The sequence below is a fragment of the Hemitrygon akajei genome, chromosome 9 (assembly GCF_048418815.1).
Source record: "Hemitrygon akajei chromosome 9, sHemAka1.3, whole genome shotgun sequence".
NCBI lineage: Eukaryota > Metazoa > Chordata > Chondrichthyes > Myliobatiformes > Dasyatidae > Hemitrygon > Hemitrygon akajei.
The window spans coordinates 83,009,302-83,030,183 of NC_133132.1; the positions used below are offsets into that span (position 1 = coordinate 83,009,302).

At 41.4% G+C, this 20,882-nt stretch overlaps 1 protein-coding gene across 2 annotated transcripts in view; it reads right to left on the minus strand.

Moving 5' to 3' along the window:
- Positions 1 to 20,882, minus strand: part of ascc3 (activating signal cointegrator 1 complex subunit 3) — a 360,447-nt gene that overhangs the window by 169,866 nt on the left and 169,699 nt on the right. For both annotated transcript variants that reach the window (XM_073056467.1, XM_073056468.1), the window contains exon 17: positions 169 to 288. In XM_073056467.1, the coding sequence (XP_072912568.1) occupies positions 169 to 288 (120 nt within the window). The remainder of the gene's footprint in view (positions 1 to 168; positions 289 to 20,882) is intronic.

Consider the following 20,882-nt stretch of genomic DNA (forward strand, 5'->3'; position numbering starts at 1 on the left):
CCTACATAACATGGACTTAGTTTTGTGGATCAATAGCATTGACGTTCATTCAATAAACTTAAAAGGTCTTGTGTTATCAGTAAAATACTTAGAGACAAACTAATATTAGTTTGCTGTAAATGAAGGAGTAGAATACTCAAGGAGGCTCTAATTTTATTTTATTTTTACCTGGAAGGCTTTGTAATTGATCCCGTAGGCTATTGAGTTTGCTCTAGCCCGCACATATAGGTAGGTATAGCTCAGCCATTTCACTGCTTCTTCTACATTAGTTACTGTTCCTAAAGCTATCTAGAAAGACAAACAAGGCAAGATTTATTTCAATTTCAGGCAAGGCTTCAAAACAACAGGTGAAATGTTGATTTTCAATGTGTCATTTTGATAGCAACATTTATGTAACAAACATAGTACTTTATTATTCATGCTTTTGTCAACGAAATGCCACAGGTCCAGAAGCTTGATCCTGTAGCATGGACACTTCCATTACAGCCTGACTTTTCTTACTGCATTTCATCACACAGACAATTCCACCAGGTTCGAACATGCTAACTGTTAATTATCTTTCTTTTGAATTAAATGAATCAGGCAGCTTTCTTTCATATAGGAAAGATCTATGCACCTACTGATATTCTTTAGAACCTACTCCCCAATCAACAAATCTGATGACATCGTTGTTGTTCGCAGAATCATGGATGGTATTGTGGTGGCATACAGAGACAGGTCATCTGGTTGAGTGATGTCGTAACAACAACCTTGCACTCAAAGTCAGTAAAACCAAAAAAGTGATTGTAAAGGAAGTCAGGTGAATGAGTACCACTCCTCCTATAAGAGTCTGTGATAGAAATTTCCTGGGTGGCAACATCCCAGAGGATCTATCCTGGCCCAAGCACACAGATGTGACCTTGAAAAGGCATAGGTCTCAATTTTTTTTTTTGAAATTTAAGGAGATTCAACATGTCATCAAAGACTGACAAACTTCTATAGATTTACAGTGGAAATAATCCTGACTGTGTTGCCTCACAGACTGAAATGGGAATTCTAATGCACTGGCTACAGAAATTGGTGAACACAGCTAGTGCCACCACATATACAACTCTCTCCATCATCAAACACATTTACAAGAGGTAAAGTTTCAGGAAGGTGGCAGTCATCATTTAAGAATCCATCTATCTGGGCCATTCTCATTGCAGCCATCAGGCAGAAGGCACAGGAGCCTAAAGGCCCATTCCTCAAGGTTTAACAGATTCTTCACTACTGTTCTTTAACCAACCTGAAAAACACTAATTCAACCTCGGATTACATTTTCATCAACTTGCACTGATGCCCTGATGTTTTTTTTTATGAATAAGTTATGTATAATTGTGTTAATTTAGATTTATGTAATCTGTGCTTGTTATGTTTGTAACAAGTGCTGCAAAAGCCAGATTTCACTGCACTTATACTGTGTGTATTCCTATGGCAAGAAACTTGAATCTGCACCCTTCACATTCCAGTCACTGCCTCCAGATCCTGTTGCCCATTTACACTAGGGATCAATTAAAAAATAACAAATAATCTATGAAACTGAATGCTGTGATGTGAGAAGAAATTGGAGCCCCCGGTGCAAATCCATTTGGACACTGGAGAATGGGTAAATTTCACATGAAGAGCACTGGAGATCAGGATTGAAATATGCTTTTTCTATTTAATTCTCTGCAACCAATATTCAAACATAGGAAAATAATAAGGCTACTTTTGAATCTGCATGCAGAACATTCAACATAATGGCATAGAATATGTTTAATGAATGGCTGGGCTGTAGTCCATATTCAAGTGTCAGCTTGGTAAAATACAGGTAGCATGGGCCTCCACTTAAGGCCAAACTAGAAAGCAGTTAAAACTGGAAATGGTATGCTGGTCTTCATTGCAAAAGGATTTGATAAAAGGAGTCACAATATCTTCTATAGATGAGCATGACCTGGGTAAATCTCATCAGTTGTTATGTTTACCTTTGCTCTTATGTACTTGATGAAGAATGGTTTTCGCAATGGAAGAAGTGCAAGGAAAATTTACTAAACTAATTCCTGAGGGTATAACCCAAGAACAATTAAACAACCGTGCTTAATAGAAACCTATAAAACCAACATGACTGGATAAATTACAAGGAGGGCCTGATGGTCTGCATCCCAGGGTACTTAAGGAGGTGGCTCTAGAAATGGTGGACGTATTGGTAATCATTTTCCAATGTTGTATAGATTCAGGATCAGTTCCTGAGGATTGAAGGGTAGCTAATGTTATCTCACTTTTTAAGAAAGGGAGAGAGAAAACAAGGAATTATAGACCAGTTAGCCTGACATCAGTGGTGGGGAAGATGCTGGAGTCAATTATAAAAGATGGAATAGCAGCAGATTTGGATAGCAGTAACAGGATCGGTCCGAGTCAGCATGGATTTACGAAGGGGAAATCACGCTTGACTGATCTTCTGAAATTTTTTGAGGATGTAACTATGAAAATGGACAAGAGAGAGCCAGTGGATGTAGTGTACCTGGACTTTCAGAAAGCCTTTGATAAGGTCCCGCATAGGAAATTAGTGGGCAAAATTAGAGCACATGGTATTGGGGGCAGGGTACTAACATGGATAGAAAATTGGTTGGCAGACAAGAAACAAAGAGTAGGGATTAACGGGACCCTTTCAGAATGGCAGGCAGTGACTAGTGGGATACTGCAAGGCTGTGCTGGGACTGCAGCTATTTACAATATACATTAATGATTTAATTAATGATTAAAAGTAACATTAGCAAATTTGTAGATGACACAAAGCTGAGTGGCGGTGTGAAATATGAGGAGGATGTTAGTAGAATGCAAGGTGACTTGGACAGGTTGGGTGAGTGGGCAGATGCATGGCAGATTAATGTGGATAAATGTGAGGTTATCCACTTTGATGGCAAGAACAAGAAGGCAGATTACTATCTGAATGGTGTCAAGTTAGGAAAAAGGGAAGTACAACGAAATCTAGGTGTTCTTGTACATCAGTCAATGAAAGCAAGCATGCAGGTACAGCAGGCAGTGAAGAAAGCTAATGGCATGCTGGCCTTTATAACAAGAGGAATTAAGTATAGGAGCAAAGAGGCCTTCTGCAGTAGTACAGGGCCCTGGTGGGACCACACCTGGAATACTGTGTTCAGTTTTGGTCTCCAAATTTGAGGAAGGATATTCTTGCTATTGAGGGAGTGCAGTGTAGGTTCACGAGGTTAATTCCCGGGATGGCGGGACTGTCATATGCTGAAAGATTGGAGCAACTGGGCTTGTATACACTGGAATTTAGAAGGATGAGAGGGGATCTGATTGAAACATATAAGATTATTAAGGGATTGGCCACATTAGAGGCAGGAAACATGTTCCTGATGTTGGGAGAGTCCAGAACCAGAGGCCACAGTTTAAGAATAAGGGGTAGGCCATTTAGAGTGGAGTTGAGGAAAAACTTTTTCACCCAGAGAGTTGTGGATCTATGGAATGCTCTGCCTCAGAAGGCAGTGGAGGCCAATTCTCTGGATGCTTTCAAGAAAGAGTTAGATAGAGCTCTTAAAGATAGTGGAGTCAAGGGATATGGGGAGAAGGCAGGAACAGGGTACTGACTGTGGATGATCAGCCATGATCACATTGAATGGTGGTGCTGGCTCGAAGGGCCAAATGGCCTACTCCTGCACCTATTGTCTATTGTCCTGATTAGCGAGAGGATTCCAGAACCAGGGATCATAGTATCAGGATATAAATTTTGCCACTTTGAATTGATATCATTTGAAATGTCTTCTCCCAAAGGGCAGTGAATCCGAAATTTCCTACCACAGAAGGCAGCTTTAAGGGCTGAACGACTAATTTCTAAGTCAATTTTCCATGTTTCTGTGATTAAGCTTCCAGACTGAAAGGAGCTATTTTACACAAAGATTTCTCATGGTTTTCCTCATTTAGAGAAGTCCACAGCGTGAACTCTGAATTGAAAGTGGTATCCCTTAAGCAAAAGTGACTGCAACGTGAGATTATAGAGGTCCTTAAAATGAGGAAAGATTTTTAAAGAGTGGATATAGAGAGAATATTTACACTTGTGAGGAAGATCCTAATTAGTGGTCAGCAATATAAAATATTTATGAAAGAATCGAAATGAGCATCAGAAGAAACTTCTCAACATTTTTTGGGAAAAACCACTTTTACAGGACTGGTTCTAGCAGTTAGCATAGATTCATTTAAAAGGAGAGTGAACAAACACATGAGGGAATTAGATCATTATGCTGATAGAGTAAAGCATAACTACTGTCATGAACTAGTTGGTTGAATGGCCTATTTCTCTGTACATCCTATACAATCCAATGAATTACAAAGATAATCAAAATATCTCTTTAACTATAGCAGTGAGCCATTATCTTGAATTTACAGTCCAAGTGATAAAGGTATTTTCAAAGTTCCAGTCAGTAGTGAATTCCAGGATTTTGACTCAATTGCAAAAAATAAAGTTTTCAGAAGATAAAGATGGAACGGTAAAAAGAAAGACAAAAACGACCGGCATAGAGTCTTCCTGGCTCACAGAAACCGTTTTTTAAAACAAGCCCACAATTGGTGATTGCTGCTCAGATTGTCCTAAGAGAAGTAACCTCCCTTATCTATTACTACCTGATCATGAGGTCGCCTAAAAAAGCTTCATCATATACACAACATAAGAACCTGAAAATGTCATATAAGCAGTGGCCTCCAAAATAGATGCACTTTGTAATTTCTACTCCTTTTTTTTCCCCAAGACATCCCAGCTCACAGTACAAAATCTTTGTATACTGTTCATTGAAATATTGGAAAAAAAGTGGAGAAATTAACATTAACTGGTATATAAAACATAAAAATTAAATTAACAATGCAGAAATATTTTCGATAAACTGTCAAACAGGGCATGAAGTTGCTCCACTAAATAGCACTGAGTTTATATTTTGTAATGCAACATACAATATGCATTATTGAGTGGAGCTAGTTTCAGGTAAAAAGCTAAAATGTTAATCAATTCTTACTTTATGTTTGTTTCTACGATTTAGATTTACAATGTGTGCAATTTTCTTTCTATCTCTGGTACTTAAAGGTTATTTTAGTGCAGGGCTTCAATTCCAGGCAATAAAAGTTCTGCACAGTAATTTTAAACCAAATTCACACCCCATTTTCCACCTCATAAATTGTTATTTTTAATTCACGCGAAGGATGAGGGTGTTTCTAACAGGGTTAACATTTAATGTCCATCCCTAATAGCTCTAGACATGATCGAGAGATACTTCAGCTTGTACAGCACGAGTCTATGTGGAAACAAGTATTCCCAGTGATTTAAATAGCAAATTTCAGGATTTTTGACTTAATGACAAAGAGTAGATATATTTCCAAATCAGGATTAGATGCGACTTGCAGGAAATTGCTGATTCCATATGCTCACCACCCTTGTCTTTTCAGATGACGGAGGCAAAGGAGTTGGGTGGTGGTATTAAAGTAGTCTTGGCAAATTGTTCCAGGATATCTGTGACGGTAATAAATATTAAGGGATGCAAGTGTGGATAAGGTATCAATGAAGCAGATTCCTTTAGCCTGGAGAATATTGTTTCTTGAATATCGGAGGTGCTCTCACTTTGATTAGTAGAAAGTATTCCATCACAGCTTGTGCCTTAAAACTATTAAAATGACTGAAAATCTCAACTGGCCAATTGCTATTTTAGGAAGTCAGGTTTACTGTAGTACATCCAGTCTTCATCTTGTTCCACTCAGCCAGACCAATAACCCTGTGGTCAACTCTGAGCCTCAGAAGGATTAGGTGAAGTTAGGTGGAGAAATAATCATAGGGCACTCGATAGTTTGGGGGACAGATAAGAGATATTACGGCAGCAAAAGGACCACCAGGATTGTGCGTTGCCTCCCGAGTGCTAGGGTCCAGGATGAGAGGTTGTTTTCTTGACACCACTGTGTCAGGATGATGACCTCTCTGTAGGCTGGCTCGTTATTATTTGAGATAAGGCCAATCAATGTATTATCATCAGCAAATTTAATTAGCAGATTGGAGCTGTGGGTAGTGACACAGTCACGGGTTAACAGAGAGTAAAAGAGGGGTTTTGGACACAGCCCTAAGGTGTTGAGGTCCGGGGGGGTGGGGGGGGGGGCAAAAGTGAGGAAGCCTACTCTTACCACCTACAGGCAATCTGACAGGAAGACCAAGATACAGCTGCAAAAGGTAGGGTTAAGGCCGAAGTCACTGAGCTTCTTTTCAAGCATGGAGGGAATTATGGTGTTGAATGCTGAACTGTAGTCCAAGATCAGCACTCTCACATAAGCATCCCTCTTCTCCAGATGTTTAAGATGTAGATGTAGAGCTGTGGCTATTGTATCATCTGTTGATCGATTGTGTTGGTAGGCGAATTGTAGAGGGTCCAATGTGGGCGGTAGCATGCTGCAGATATTGTCCTTGATCAGCCTTTCAAAGCATTTGCTAATTATTGAGGTGAGTGCGACAAGACCCCAGTCATTCAGACATGTTTCTTTGATCTTTTTAGCTACAGGAACAATAATGGATGTTTTTAAGCAGGAGGGCACTCTACACTGGGAGAGGGAGAGATTACAAATGTCTGTAAACACACCTGCCATTTGTGTCGCACACATCCTGAGTACCCGCCCTGGGATGCCATCTGGTCCAACAGCCTTGCAACTGTCCACTCGTTGGAAACCCCTATGTACTTCAGCCACAGAGATGACCGTGGTGCAGGTCACTTCGGCAGTTCTCCTCGGGGGCTCAGTGTTGGCGACATTGAACAGAGCGTAAAAAAGATTTAGCTCTTCTGGGAGAGAAGCAGCGATTATGGCAGCACCACTGCATTTAGCTTTGAAGCCAGTGATGGTGTGTAGAGCTTGCCATAGGCTGCGTGTGCTGTTTGTGGAGAGTTGTATCTGGATCTTGTCCCTGTATTGTCGTTTCACTGCCTTGATAAGTTTGCATAGATTGTAGCTGCAGTTCTTGAGTTCCTGTTGGTTACCGGCGGCGTAAACTCTGTCTCGTGTGGTAAGTGCAGCACGCATGGAACTGCTGATCCAGGGTTTCTGTTTCAGATAGACTCTGTCCGATTTTTGGGGGACAATGTCCTCGATGCACTTCCCGATGAAGCCCATGACCCCTTCTATGAACTCGGAGACGTCCTCATCACGAAAGACACTCCAGTTGACGTCATGAAAGAAGTCTTGTAACATGGAGGTCAATAGGTTGGACCAATAGTGGATGGTTTTAACTATAGCTGCCTCTTGTTTCAGCTTCTGCCTGTACATAGGCAGAAGTAAGATGGGGTAGCGGGAAATATGATGCTATTCGACAGAAACTTAGGAGCGTAAATTGGCAGCAGATGTTCTCAGGGAAATGTTCAGAGAACGTTTGCATGGCCTTCTGCATAGGTATGTTCCATTGAGGCAGGGAAAGGACGGTGGCGTAAAAGAATCATGGTACACTAAGGATGTAGAAAATCTGGTTAAGGAAAGAAAAGTTTACAAAAGGTTCAAGAAACTAGGTACTGGTAGTGCTTTAGAAAATTACAAGGTTACATGAAGAAATTACATGAATAGACCAATCACGTGCAATATGAAAATATGTGCATGGAGTCAGAGGAAGTGGCAGAGGTACTTAATGAATACTTTGGTGCAGTATTCACCAGGGAAAAGGACCTTGGCAATTGTGGGGATGACTTACAGCAGACTGAAATGCTTGAGCATATAGACATTAAGAAAGAGGATGTACTGGAGCTGTTGAAAGATATTGAGTCACCGGGTCTGGACAAGATATATCCCAAGCTACTGTGGGAAGTGAGGGAGGAGATTACTGAGATTCTGGCGATGATACTTGCACCATCAGTGGGGACAGGAGAAGTACTAGAGAAGTGGAGGGCTGTAAATATTGTTCCCTTGTTCAAGAAAGGGAGTAGAGATAATACAGGAAATTATAGACCAATAAGCGTTACTTCAGTGGTGGACAAGTTGTTGGAGAAGATCCTGAAAGGCAGAATTTATGAACATTTGGAGATTCGTAATCTGATTAGAGATAGTCAGCATGGCTTTGCCAAGAGCTGGTCGTGCTTTTCAAGCCTGATTGAATTATTTCAGGATGTAACAAAACACATTGATGAAAGCAGAGCAGTGGATGTAGTGTATATGGATTTCAGTAAGACATTTGATAAGGTTCCCCATGCAAGGCTCATTCAGAAAGTAAGGGGGCATGGGATCCAAAGAGACCTTGCTTTGTGCAGAATTGGCTTGCCCACAGAAGGCAAAGGATGGCAGTAGATAGTTTGTATTCTGCATGGAGGTCAGTGACCAGTGGTTATCTGTAGGGATCTGTTCTGGGACCCCTCCTATTTGTGATTTTTTATAAATGACACGGATGAGGAAGTAGAAGGGTTGATTATTAAGTTTCCTAATGACACAAAAGTTGGGGGTGTTGTGGATAGTCTGGAGGGTTGTCAGAGGTCACAGTGGGACATCGATAGAATGCAGAACTGGAATGAAAGGTGGCAGATGGAGTTCAACCCAGTTAAGTGTGAAGTGGTTCATTTTGGTAGGTCAGATTTGAAATCAGAATATAATATTGATGGTAAGACTCCTGGTAGTGTGGAGAATCAGAAAGATCTTTGGGTCCATGTCCATAGGACACTCAGAGATGCTGTGCAGCTCAACAGTGTCGTTAAGGAGGTACATGGTGTGTTGGCCTTCATCAATCGTCGGAATGATTTCAAGAGCTGTGAGGTAATGTTACAGCTATGAGACCTTAGTTAAACCCCACTTGGAGTACTGTGTTCAGTTCTGGTCACCTCATTACAGGAAGGATGTGGATACTATAGAGAGAATACAGAGGAGATTTACAAGGATGTTTCCTGGATTGGAGAGCGTGCCTCACGAGAACAGGTTGTGTGAATCTGGCCTTTTCTCCTTGGAGCAACAGGAGAAGAGGGGTTACCTGATAGAGGTGTATAAGATGATGAGAGGCATTGATCGTGTGGATAGCCAGAGGCTTTTTCCCAGGGCTGAAATGGCTAACAAGAGGGGGCACAGCTTTAAGGTGCTTGAAAGTGGGTACAGAAGAGATGTCAGGGGTAAGTTTTCACACTGAGAGTGGTGGGTGCGTGGAATGCACTGCCAGCGACGGTGGGAGAGGTAGATACAATAGGGTCTTTTAAGAAACTTTTAGATAGGTACATGGAACTTAGAAAAATAGAGGGCTATGTGGTAGGGAAATTCTAGGCAGTTTTTAGAGAAGGTTACATGGTTGGCACAGCATTGTGGGCCGAAGGGCCTATAGTGTGCTGTAGATTTCTATGCTCTATGTTGTTCTTGCCACATTATTTATGTGGTAGAGTCAGTTAAAATTTTGGTTAATGGTGACATCTACAGCAGTTATAAATAGAACTGAACAAGATATAATTTTCAACAGACCCTACTTCTGACTATGGTCGGGTCACCAAGGAAGCAGAAAAAGGTAGCAAGTGTTCAGTCATAGAGTTGCTCAGAGTAGAAACAAGTCCTTTGGTCAACTACATCTTTGTCACTAGTTGTTCCTATCTACACTAATCAATTTACCTGCATTAGCTTCGATTTTTCTATGCCTCAGATGTCACTGTTCATAAGAAAACTTACAGAAATAGATTGTCCTTATATAATTAATTTTGATGAACAATGCCCTCCTGGAATTATGTTTTTTTCTCAGTCTAAAAGTGAATCTCAAGGTCATATCTGGTGATATAAACATACTTTGATAATATATTTACTTTGAAACTTTTTGGATCTACACTGTAATGAGGTGAGCTCTTAAGTGATTCAGATAGAGCTGAAGGTGCACCTTACTGAGCAAGTTGCTACATGATAACAATGTTACATGCTGTTTCCATCACTCTGATAATTAATGAGTGCAGTGAAAAAATAATAATTTGACTATAGGACATAGGAGTAGATTTAGGCCATTTGGTCCATTGAGCGTGTCCCACCAATCATGGTAAATTTATTATCTTTCTCAACCTCATTCTCCTGCTTTCTCTCTGTAACCTTTAAAACCCTTACTAATCAAGAACCTACCAAAATATGCTTTAAATATACCCAATGACTTGGCATCCACAGCCACCTACCTAATGGTCAAATTGAGATTATCAGTTACTTTGTCTAGTTCATAGCATGCACAAAAAAATTGCCCCAGTGTCAGGAAGGGTAAGACGAGGAACACAAACCAATCCTCATAGAGGGATCAGAAGTAGAGTGAGTGAGCATTTTAAATTCCTGGGTGTCAATATCTCTGAGGGCCAAACCTGGACACAACATATTGATGCAGCTGTAAAGAAGACAAGATGGTGGCTTTACTTCATTAGGAGTTTCACATTTAGTTTGTCAACTAAAACAGTCAAAACCTTCTACATATGTACTGTGAAGAGCATTCTGACTGGTTGCATCGCCAACTGGCATGGAGTGCTGGCATAGGGGCTACTGCATAAGATCAAAGTAAGTTACAAAAACATGTAAAGTTAGTCAGTTCTATCATGGGTACCAGCCTCCATAGGATCTGAGACATCTTCGAGGAGCGGTGCCTTAGGAAGATGGTGTCCATCATTAAGGATCCCCACCACCCAGAACATGCCCTCTTCACATCGGGAAGGAGGTACAGAAGCCTGAAGGCACACACTCAGTGATTCAGGATTAGTTTCTTCCCCTCTGTCTTCTGATTTCTAAATGGACACTGAACCTATGAACAATACCTCACTATATTTTATTTCTGTTATTTTTCACTACTTATTTTAACTTAACTATTTAATAGGTGTGTATATATGTATAAATGTAATTCAGTTTTTTTTGTCTCTATACTTATTTATTGTGCGCTGCTGCCTTAAAGTTAACAAATTCCATGACATATGCTGGTGATATTAAATCTGTTTCTGATTCTGAATCTCCAACAATGTTAGTGAAGCAACATGAATTTTATAATGGCAAGAAAAGCAAATCCATTTTTTTTGACAAAGACTTGTAAAAGTGCTGGACTAAAAACTCTTTCAAGCTAGATACACACATTTGCTCTGGTCAAGATGGCGCCTGCATACAACATTGTTTTGGTCGACATCTTCTGGATAGATCATGAGATTTTATATTTCACATTTTTTATGTTTGTTTTTTGTCCTGGATGTGATTCTGGAACTGTAGGAGCATGTGGTTTGCTGTTTGGAGATCATTTGCGTGTTCTAGCACTCTGCAGTTTCCAAGAGGATTCCAGAAGGCAGAGGCAGTGAACTTCATGGTTGGCAGACTGCGGGACAGGGCACAAACTGATGTTCGACCCTATTTCACTGACTAAAACTTCCATTGCTTGCTGATTAAAGCAACAAGGGAGATTGAAACGGTCAGGCAAATGTGAAAGTTTGGAGATCGTACGGGCGTTCCAGCACTGTGCAGTCTCCGAGAGGATACTGGGAAACAGAGACAGTGTGCACAAAGCTCGTGGTGGGCAGGCTGCGGGACTGTGGGCAAGCTGATGTTTTGACTCCATTCCGGCAATTAAAGCTTCCATTGTGTGCTGATTAAAGTGACTTGGTAGATTGAAACATCGAGGCTAATGTGGAAAGTGAGCGGCAGCTGCATGTCTTTTGATCACTCTGCTAACAGAGGGGGGACAGCCTGCCGCAGTGCCCAGAGAATGTTACCAGGTTTTCTACAGTTTGGAAATGGATTATGCACTTCTTTTTGCAGTCCAAAAGCTTATTATATTCTGGGTTTTTCGCCCCATCTTTCTCATTTTTTTTGTGCACGAGGAGGGATTTAGGGGTTGATGTGCCTGTTCCGTTTTGTTTATTTACTTGTGTGTGAGGATGGATAGGGGGTTGATGTACCTGCTCTGTTTTTGTTCATTTGTTTGTGGGGAGGAGTGACTTAGGGGTTGATAATCGTGCTGCCTTTCTTTTCTTTCTTGGTTTCATGGGTAGAAGAAACTAAGAAATCAGAGAACAACTTCAGAGTTTTATACTTTGATAATAAATTAAACTTTGAACCTTAAAATCACTGATCAAAATTGGTATTTATGTATGGAGCCTACACACTTCAAATGTTTATTGCACACAGGACTGCTTTTCTCCACTTGTTCATCATAGAAGAGCAAGTACATAATTTATAACCATATAAACCATATAACAAATTACAGTACGGAAACAGGCCATCTTGGCCCTACTAGTTTGTGCCGAACGCTTACTCTCACCTAGTCCCACCTACTTGCACTCAGCCCATAACCCTCCATTCCTTTCCTGTCCATATACCTATCCAATTTTTTTTTTAAATGAAAAAAATTGAACCTGTCTACTTTTACTGGAAGCTCACTCCACACAGCTACTACTCTCTGATTAAGGAAGTTCCCCTTGTGTTACCCCTAAACATTTGCCCCTTAACTCTCAACTCATGTTCTCTTGTTTGAATCTCCCCTACTCTCAATGGAAAAAGCCTATCCACGTTAACTCTATCTATCTCCCTCATAATTTTAAATACCTCAATCAAGTCCCCCCTCAACCTTCTACGCCTCAAACAATAAAGACCTAACTTGTTCAACCTTTCTCTGTAACTTAGGTGCTGAAACCCAGGTGACATTCTAGTATATCTCCTCTGTACTCTCTCTAGTTTGTTGACATCTTTCCTAAAATTCAGTGACCAGAACTGTACACAATACTCCAAATTTGGCCTCACCAATGCCTTGTACAATTTTAACATTACATCCCAACTCCTATACTCAATGCTCTGATTTATAAAGGCCAGCATACCAAAAGCTTTCTTCATCACCCATTATTCCTAGATCACTCTGTTTCACTGCATTCTTCAATGCCCTACCATTTACCATGTCCTATTTTGATTAGTCCTACCAAAATGTAGCACCTCACACTTATCAGCATTAACCTCCATCTGCCATCTTACAGCCCACTCTTCTAACTAACCTAAATCTTTCTGCAAACTTTGAAAACCTACTTCATTATCCACAACGCCACCTATCTTAGTATCATCTGCATACTTACTAATCCAATTTACCACCCCATCATCCAGATCATTAACGTATATGACAAGCAACATTGGACCCAGTACAGATCCCTGGCATCCAACCTGACAAACAGTTATCCACCACTACTCTCTGGCATCTCCCATCCAGCCACAGTTGAATCCATTTTACTACTTCAATATTAATACCTAACAATTGAACCTTCCTAACTAACCTTCTGTGTGGAACCTTGTCAAAGGCCTTACTGAAGTCCATATAGACAACATCCATTGCTTTACCCTCGTCAACATTCCTAGTAACCTCTTCAAAGAATTCAATAAGATTTGTCAAACATGACCTTCCATGCACAAATCCATGTTGACTGTTCCTAATCAGACCCTGTCTATCCAGATAATTATACATAACATCTCTAAGAATACCTTCCATTAATTTACCCACCACTGACATCAAACTTACAGGCTGATAATTGCTAGGTTTACTCTAAGAACCCTTTTTAAACAATGGAATCACATGAGCAACACATCAATCCTCTGGCACCATGCCCGTTTCTAATGACATTTGAAATATTTCTGTCAGAGCCCCTGCTATTTCTACATTAACTTCCCTCAAGGTCCTAGGGAGTATCCTGTCAGGACTTGGAGACTTATCTTGGAGACTTTTATATTCTTCAAAAGCACCAGTACTTCCTCTATTTAATCATGATAGTTTCCATAACTACCATACTTGTTACCCTTACCTTACACAATTCAATATCCTTCTCCTTAGTGAATACCAAAGAAAAGAAATTGTTCAAAATCTCCCCCATCTCTTTTGGCTCCGCACATAGCTGTCCACTCTGATTCTCTAAGGGACAAATTTTGTCCCTCACTATCCTTAACTTAACAGGGATGTACAGTCTATACAAGTGTTTCAGACATGAAAAGCTTAGACCTGTTTCGGTTTCCCTGAATTAGGCCTTGAATTAGGTCTTAATTTTGTTGACGGAGCATCTAAATGTATGTTCCATTCCATTACTACACATATCAGCACAATACAGACACTGTAGATCTGGAAAAAAAATCTGCCAAACTACATGAAAGATGTGATAAGTAATTGACTTTCTAATTAATCTACTACATAGTACAGATAAACATTAAAGTACATAATATAATTTTGAGATCTTTGATTCTTAGTAACATAAATATGCTACTCAGTTTATTGATTTTACATCTAGATATATTGTTACACAATAAAAACTACTGGAAACACTCAGTAGGACAGGCAGCATTGTGGAAAGGGAAGCAAAAACTGGGAAAGAAATAAATAAGTTTTTAGTGGCTGAGAAAATAGGGTTTTGATGGGTTTAACAAAGAGAGTCTCTCTGATAGTAACATAGAAACCCTACAACACAATACAGGCCCTTCAGCTCACAAAGCTGTGCCAAACATGTCCTTACCTTAGAAATTACCTAGGCCCTCTATTTTTCTAAGCTCCATGTATCTATCCAAAAGTCTCTTAAAAGACCCTATTGTATACGTGTCCACCACCGTCACCGGCAGCCCATTCCACGCACTCACCACTCTCTACATAAAAAATGTACCCCTGACATCTCCTCTGTACCTACTTCCAAGCACCTTAAAATTGTGCCCTCTCATGCTAGCCATCTCAACCCTGGAAAACAGCCTTGACTATCTACACGATCAATGCATCTCATCAACTTGTACACCTCTATCAGAACACCTCACATCCTCTGTCGCTCCAAGGAGAAAAGGCCCAGTTCACTCAGCCTATTCTCAAAAGACATGCTCCTCCATTCAGGCAACATCCTTGTAAATCATCTCTGCTCCCTTTCGATGATTTCCACATACTTCCTGTAGTGAGGTGACCAGAACTGAGCACAGTACTCCAAGTGGGGTCTGACCAGGGTCCTATATGACTGCAACATTACTTCTCAGCACTTACACTCAATCCCACAATTGATGAAGGCCAATACACCAAATGCCTTCTCAACCACAGAGTCAACCTGCGCAGCTGCTTTGAGTTTACTATGGACCCGGACCCCAAGATCCCTCTGATCCTCCACACTACCAAGAGTCTTACCACCAATACTATATTCTGCCATCATATTTAACCTACCAAAATGAACCACCTCACACTTATCTGGGTTGAACTCCTTCTGCCACTTTTCAGCCCAGTTTAGCACCCATCCATGTCCCACAACACCTCCAACCTTTCTGTCATTAGCAAATTTACTGACCCAGACCTCCACTTCCTCATTCAGGTCATTTTTAAAAATCATGAAAAGTAGAGGTTCCAGAAGAGATCCCTGAGGCACATCACTGGTCACCAACCTCCATGCAGAATATGATCCGTCTACAACCACTCTTTGCCTTCTGTGGGCAAGCCAGCTCTGGATCCACAAAGCAATGTCCCCTTGGACCCCATGCCTCCTTACTTTCTCAATAAGCCTTGCATGGGGTACTTTATCAAATGCCTTGCTGAAATCCATATACACTACATCTACTGCTCTACCTTCATCAATGTGTTTAGTTACATCCTCAAAAAATTCAATCAGGCTCCTAAGGCACATCCTACCTTTGACAAAGCCATGCTGACTATTCCTAATCATATTATGCCTCTCCAAATGTTCATAAATCCTGCCTCTTGGGATCTTCTCCATCAACTTACCAACCACTGAAGTAAGACACACTGGTCTATAATTTCCTGGGCTATCGGTACTCCCTTTCTTGAATAAGAAAGGGAGTACATCTGCAACCCTCCAATCCTCGGGAATCACTCCTGTCCTCATTGATGATGCAAAGATCTTTGCCAGAGGCTCAGCAATCTCCTCCCTCGCTTCCCACAGTAGCCTGGGGTACATCCCATCTGGTCCCTGTGACTTATCCAAATTGATGTATTCCAAAAGCTCCAGCACATCCTCTTCCTTAATATATACATGCGCAAGCTCTTCAGTCTGCTGTAAGGCATCCCTACAATCGCCAAGATCCTTTTCCGTAGTGAATACTGAAGCAAAGTATTCATTAAGTACCTCTGCTATCTCCTCCAGTTCCATACACACTTTTCCACTGTCACACTTGATTGGTCCTATTCTCTCATGTCTTATCCTCTTGCTCTTCACATACTTGTAGAATGTCTTGGGGTTTTCCTTAATCCTGCTCACTAAGGCCTTCTCATGGCCCCTTCAGGGTCTCCTAATTTCTTTCTTAAGCTCCTTCCTGTTAGCCTTAGAATCTTCAGATCTCTATCATAACCTAGTTTTTTGAACCTTTCATACGCTTTTCTTTTCTTCTTGACTAGATTTACAACAGCCTTTGTACAACACGGTTCCTATACCCTACCATCCTTCCCCTGTCTCATTGGAACATACCTATGCAGAACTCCATGAAAATGTCCCCTGAACATTTGCTACATTTCTTCCATACATTTCCCTGAGAACATCTGTTCCTAATTTATGCTTCCAAGTTCCTGCCTGATAGCCCATATTTCCCCTTACTGCAATGGAACGCTTTCCTAACTTGTCTGTTCCTATCCCTCTCCAATGCTATGGTAAGGGAGATAGAATTGTGATCACTATCTTTAAAATGCTCTCCCACTGAGAGATCTGACACTTGACAGGTTCATTTCCCATTACCAGATCAAGTACAGCCTCTACTCTTATAGGCCTATCTACATACTGTATCAAGAAACCTTCCTGAACAGACCCAACAAACTCCACCCCATCTAAACCCCTCACTCTAGGGAGATGCCAATCAATATTTGGAAAATTAAAATCTCCCACCACAACAACCCTGTTATTATTACTTTCTCTCCAGAATCCGTCTCCCCATCTGCTCCTTGATGTCCCTGTTACTACTGGGTGGTCTGTAAAAAAACGCCCAGTAGAGTTATTGACCCCTGCCTATTCCTAACTTCCATCCACAGGACTCCATAGACAACCCCTCCATGTCTTCCTCCTTTTCTGCAGTGTGACATTATCTCTGATCAACAGTGCCAAGCCCCCACCTCTTTTACTTCACTCTCTGTCCTTTTTGAAATATATAAAGCCTGGCACTCGAAGTAAATATTCCTGCCCCTGAGCCATCCAAGTCTCTGTAATGGCCACAACATCATAGCTCTAAGAACTGATCCACGCTCTCAGCTCATCCGCTTTGTTCATAATACTCTTTGCATTATAATAGACACATCTCAAACCATCTGTCTGAGCGCGTCCCTTCTCTACCACCTGCCTATACTCCCTCTCACACTGTCTACAAGCTTTCTCTATTTGTCAGCCAACCGCCTCTTTCTCTGTCTCTTCAGTTTGGTTCTCACCCAACTGAGAGTTCTAGTTTAAACTCTCCCCGATAGCCTTTGCAAACCTCCCCGCCAGGATATTGGTCACCTGGGATTCAAGTGCAACACGTCCTTTTTGTACAGGTTACGCCTGCCCCAAAAGAGTTCCCAATGATCCAGAAATCTGAATACCTGCCCTCTGCTCCAATCTCTCATTCACACATTTATCCTCCACCTCATTCTATTCCTATACTCATTGTCATGTGGCACAGGCAGTAATCCTGAGATTACTACCTTTGAGGTCCTGCCTCTCAACTTCCTTCCTAACGTCCTGTAGTCTGTTTTCAGGACCTCCTTCCCTTTCCTACCTATGTTGTTGATACCAATATGTACCATGACCTCTGGCTGTTTTCCTTCCCACTTCAGGGTATAATTTGGGAGGCAAACTACCATCCGTGTTTCTTTCCTGCATCCACAGAATCGCTTGTTTGACCCCCTAACTATAGAGCCCCCTATCACTGCTGTCACCCTCTTCCTTCCCCTACCCTTCTGAGCCACAGGGCCAGACTCTGTGCCAGAGGCGCGGCCACTATTGCTTCCCCAGGTAGGCCTTCCTCAAACAGGAGTAGTTATTGTGAAGGGGGACAGGTACAGGAGAACTCTCTAGCATCTAACTCCTGCCCTTCTCTCTCCTGACTGTTACCCACTTATCCGTCTCACGAGGCCCTGGTGTGACTACCTGTCTATAGCTCCTCTCTATCACCTCCTCACTCTCCCTGACCAGACGAAGGTCATCAAGCTGCATCTCCCGTTCCCTAACCGTTTCCTCAGTTCGTAATGTAATTAAGAAATGCTGCAGCTCGATGCACCTGGCGAAGATGTGGCTGCCCGAGAGGCTTGGAGTCTCCAGGAATTCCCACATCTTACACCCAGCACAGAACACCAGCCACATACACATACTTCCTGTCTGTATTCTACACAGATTACCTACCCTGCCTCGACCTGTTATTGTCTAAGCTTCATTGAGCCAAAGCCTTCCTGTTACGTCTCCCTCTACTCTGTTGCCCCCTCTATAAAGCAGTCTCTTTTTGTTGAATTTCCAGCATCTGCAGATTTCCTCGTGTTTGCATCTCCTTTTAAACTAATTTCGCTGTTCTAACTGGCTGATGTCCATGCGCTTGTGCGGTCATGCCCCAATCAAACCGCTGAAGAAATAACCGTCTCCTTCTAAACTTTTCTCGATAAGTTAGAGTAACTTCTGGAATAAGACTGCATTTTATCTCCAAGGTCACAAGATATGTCCAGCAGGTGAGACTATACTAATGGGGAAAAAAATCATCTAAATGACTTACAGAAATGGCAAGTTCTTCTCACCCCAGAAAGAGTAAGTTACCTGAAGTTGAGGTATTCAACATTGAACCCATTGTAAGGCTGTAAAGTGTCAAAATGGAAGATAAAGTCTCGTTCCTCAAAATTGGTAAAACAAATGGAATAAATGGTGGGACTAAAGGAGTACTGATGTACAAGGAGACCTTGGTGGGCAAAGTCCATTGATCTTTGCAGCTGGTGAGTTAAGTGGATAGAGAGTGAAAAAGCCATTTGGTATGCTTACCTGAGGCACTGAATATACAGTGGCACGCAAAAGTTTGGCCACTCCTGGTCAAAATTTCTGTTACTGTGAATAGCTGAGTAAAAGATGACCTGATTTCCAAAAGGCATAAAGTTAAAGGTGACACATTTCTTTAATATTATAAGCAAGATTACTTTTTTATTTCCATCTTTTACAGTTTCAAAATAGCAAAAAGGGAAAAGGGCCCAAAAGAAAACTTTGGGCACCCTGCATGGTCAGTACTTAGTAACACCCCCTTTGGCAAGTATCACAGCTTGTAAACACTTTCTGTGGCCAGCTAACAGTCTTTCAATTCTGGTTTGGGGGATTTTTGCCCATTCTTCCTTGCAAAAGGCTTCTAGTTCTGTGAGATTCTTGTGGGCCATCTTGCATGCATTGCTCTTTTGAGGTCTATCCACAGGTTTTCGATGATATTTAAGTCGGGGGACTGTGAGGGCCATGGCAAAACCTTCAGCTTGTGCCTCTTGAGGTAGTCCATTGTGGATTTTGAGGTGTGTTTAGGATCATTATCCTGTTGTAGAACCCATCCTCTTTTCATCTTCAGCTACCTTACAGACGTTGTGATGTTTGCTTCCAGAATTTGCTGGTATTTAATGGAATTCATTCTTCCCTCTACCAGTGAAACGTTCCCCGTGCCACTGGCTACAACAAAAGCCCAAACTGCTGATGCTGAATTTAGTAGTGCGGATGCAGGAAAGAGTTTCTTCTGATGACTCTTCCATGAAGGTCATATTTGTGCAGATGTTGCTGCACAGTAGAACAGTGCATCACCACTCCAGAGTCTGCTAAATCTTCCTGAAGGTCTTTTGCAGTCAAATGGGGGTTTTGATTTGCCTTTCTAGCAATCCTATGAGCAGTTCTCCCAGAAAGTTTTCTTGGTCTTCCAGACCTCAACTTGACCTCCACCATTCCGGTTAACTGCCATTTCTTAATTACATTACGAACTGAGGAAACGGCTAACTGAAAACGCTTTCCTATCTTCTTATAGCCTTCTCCTGCTTTGTGGGCATCATTATTTTAATCTACAGAGTGCTAGGCAGCTGCTTAGAGTAGCCCATGGTTGCTGATTGTTGGGACAAGGTTGGAGAGTCACGGGATTTATCAAGCTTTGAAATTTGCATCACCTGGCCTTTCCTAATGATGACTGTGAACAAGCCATAGCCCTAACAAGCTAATTAAGGTCTGAGACCTTGGTAAAAGTTATCAAGAGTTCATAGCTCTTGGGGTGCCCAAACTTTTGCATGGTGCTCCATTCCTTTTTTTCACTCTAAAATTGTACAAAACAAAAATAATACACTAATCTTGCTTAAAATGTTGAAAAGAATGTGTCATCTTTAACTTAATGATTTTTGGAGATCAGTTCATCTTCTACTCACAGTAACAGAAATTTTGACCAGGGGTGCCCAAACTTTTGCATGCCACTGTAAGAGTTACAGCAGTAAAAAACATTTGTTGGACTGCACTTAAAGAGTACAGTTCTAAGGAAACACCACATAACAGGAAGGATTTGATAAGCAATACAGAGAGGGCAGAAAAGATTCTCCTAGACATTGCCTGGAATGGATGTCTGTAGTTATTAGGAGAGAATACACAGCTTGGGCTTTTTTCCCCTCAAGGAACCTAGCAGGCTAAAGGGTGACATTATAATGTTTTCCAAAATCATGATGGGCATAGATGGGATAGAAACAGAATCATTTCTAGAGGTTGGGAATCTGAAACCAAAGGGCGCATGTTTAAGGTAAGGGAAGAGAAATTTAAATAAGATCTAAGGGGTAGCTTTTCACAGAGATGGTATTGAATATCTAGAATGTGCTGCTGGAAGAGATAGTAGAGACAGATAGATAAGAAATCCTTATAGGAATATCAGTCAACTGTGATCAAATGGGACTAGTACAGATAGATATGATCAGCATGGATGAGATGGGGAGAAAGAGCCTCCTTCTCCAGAAC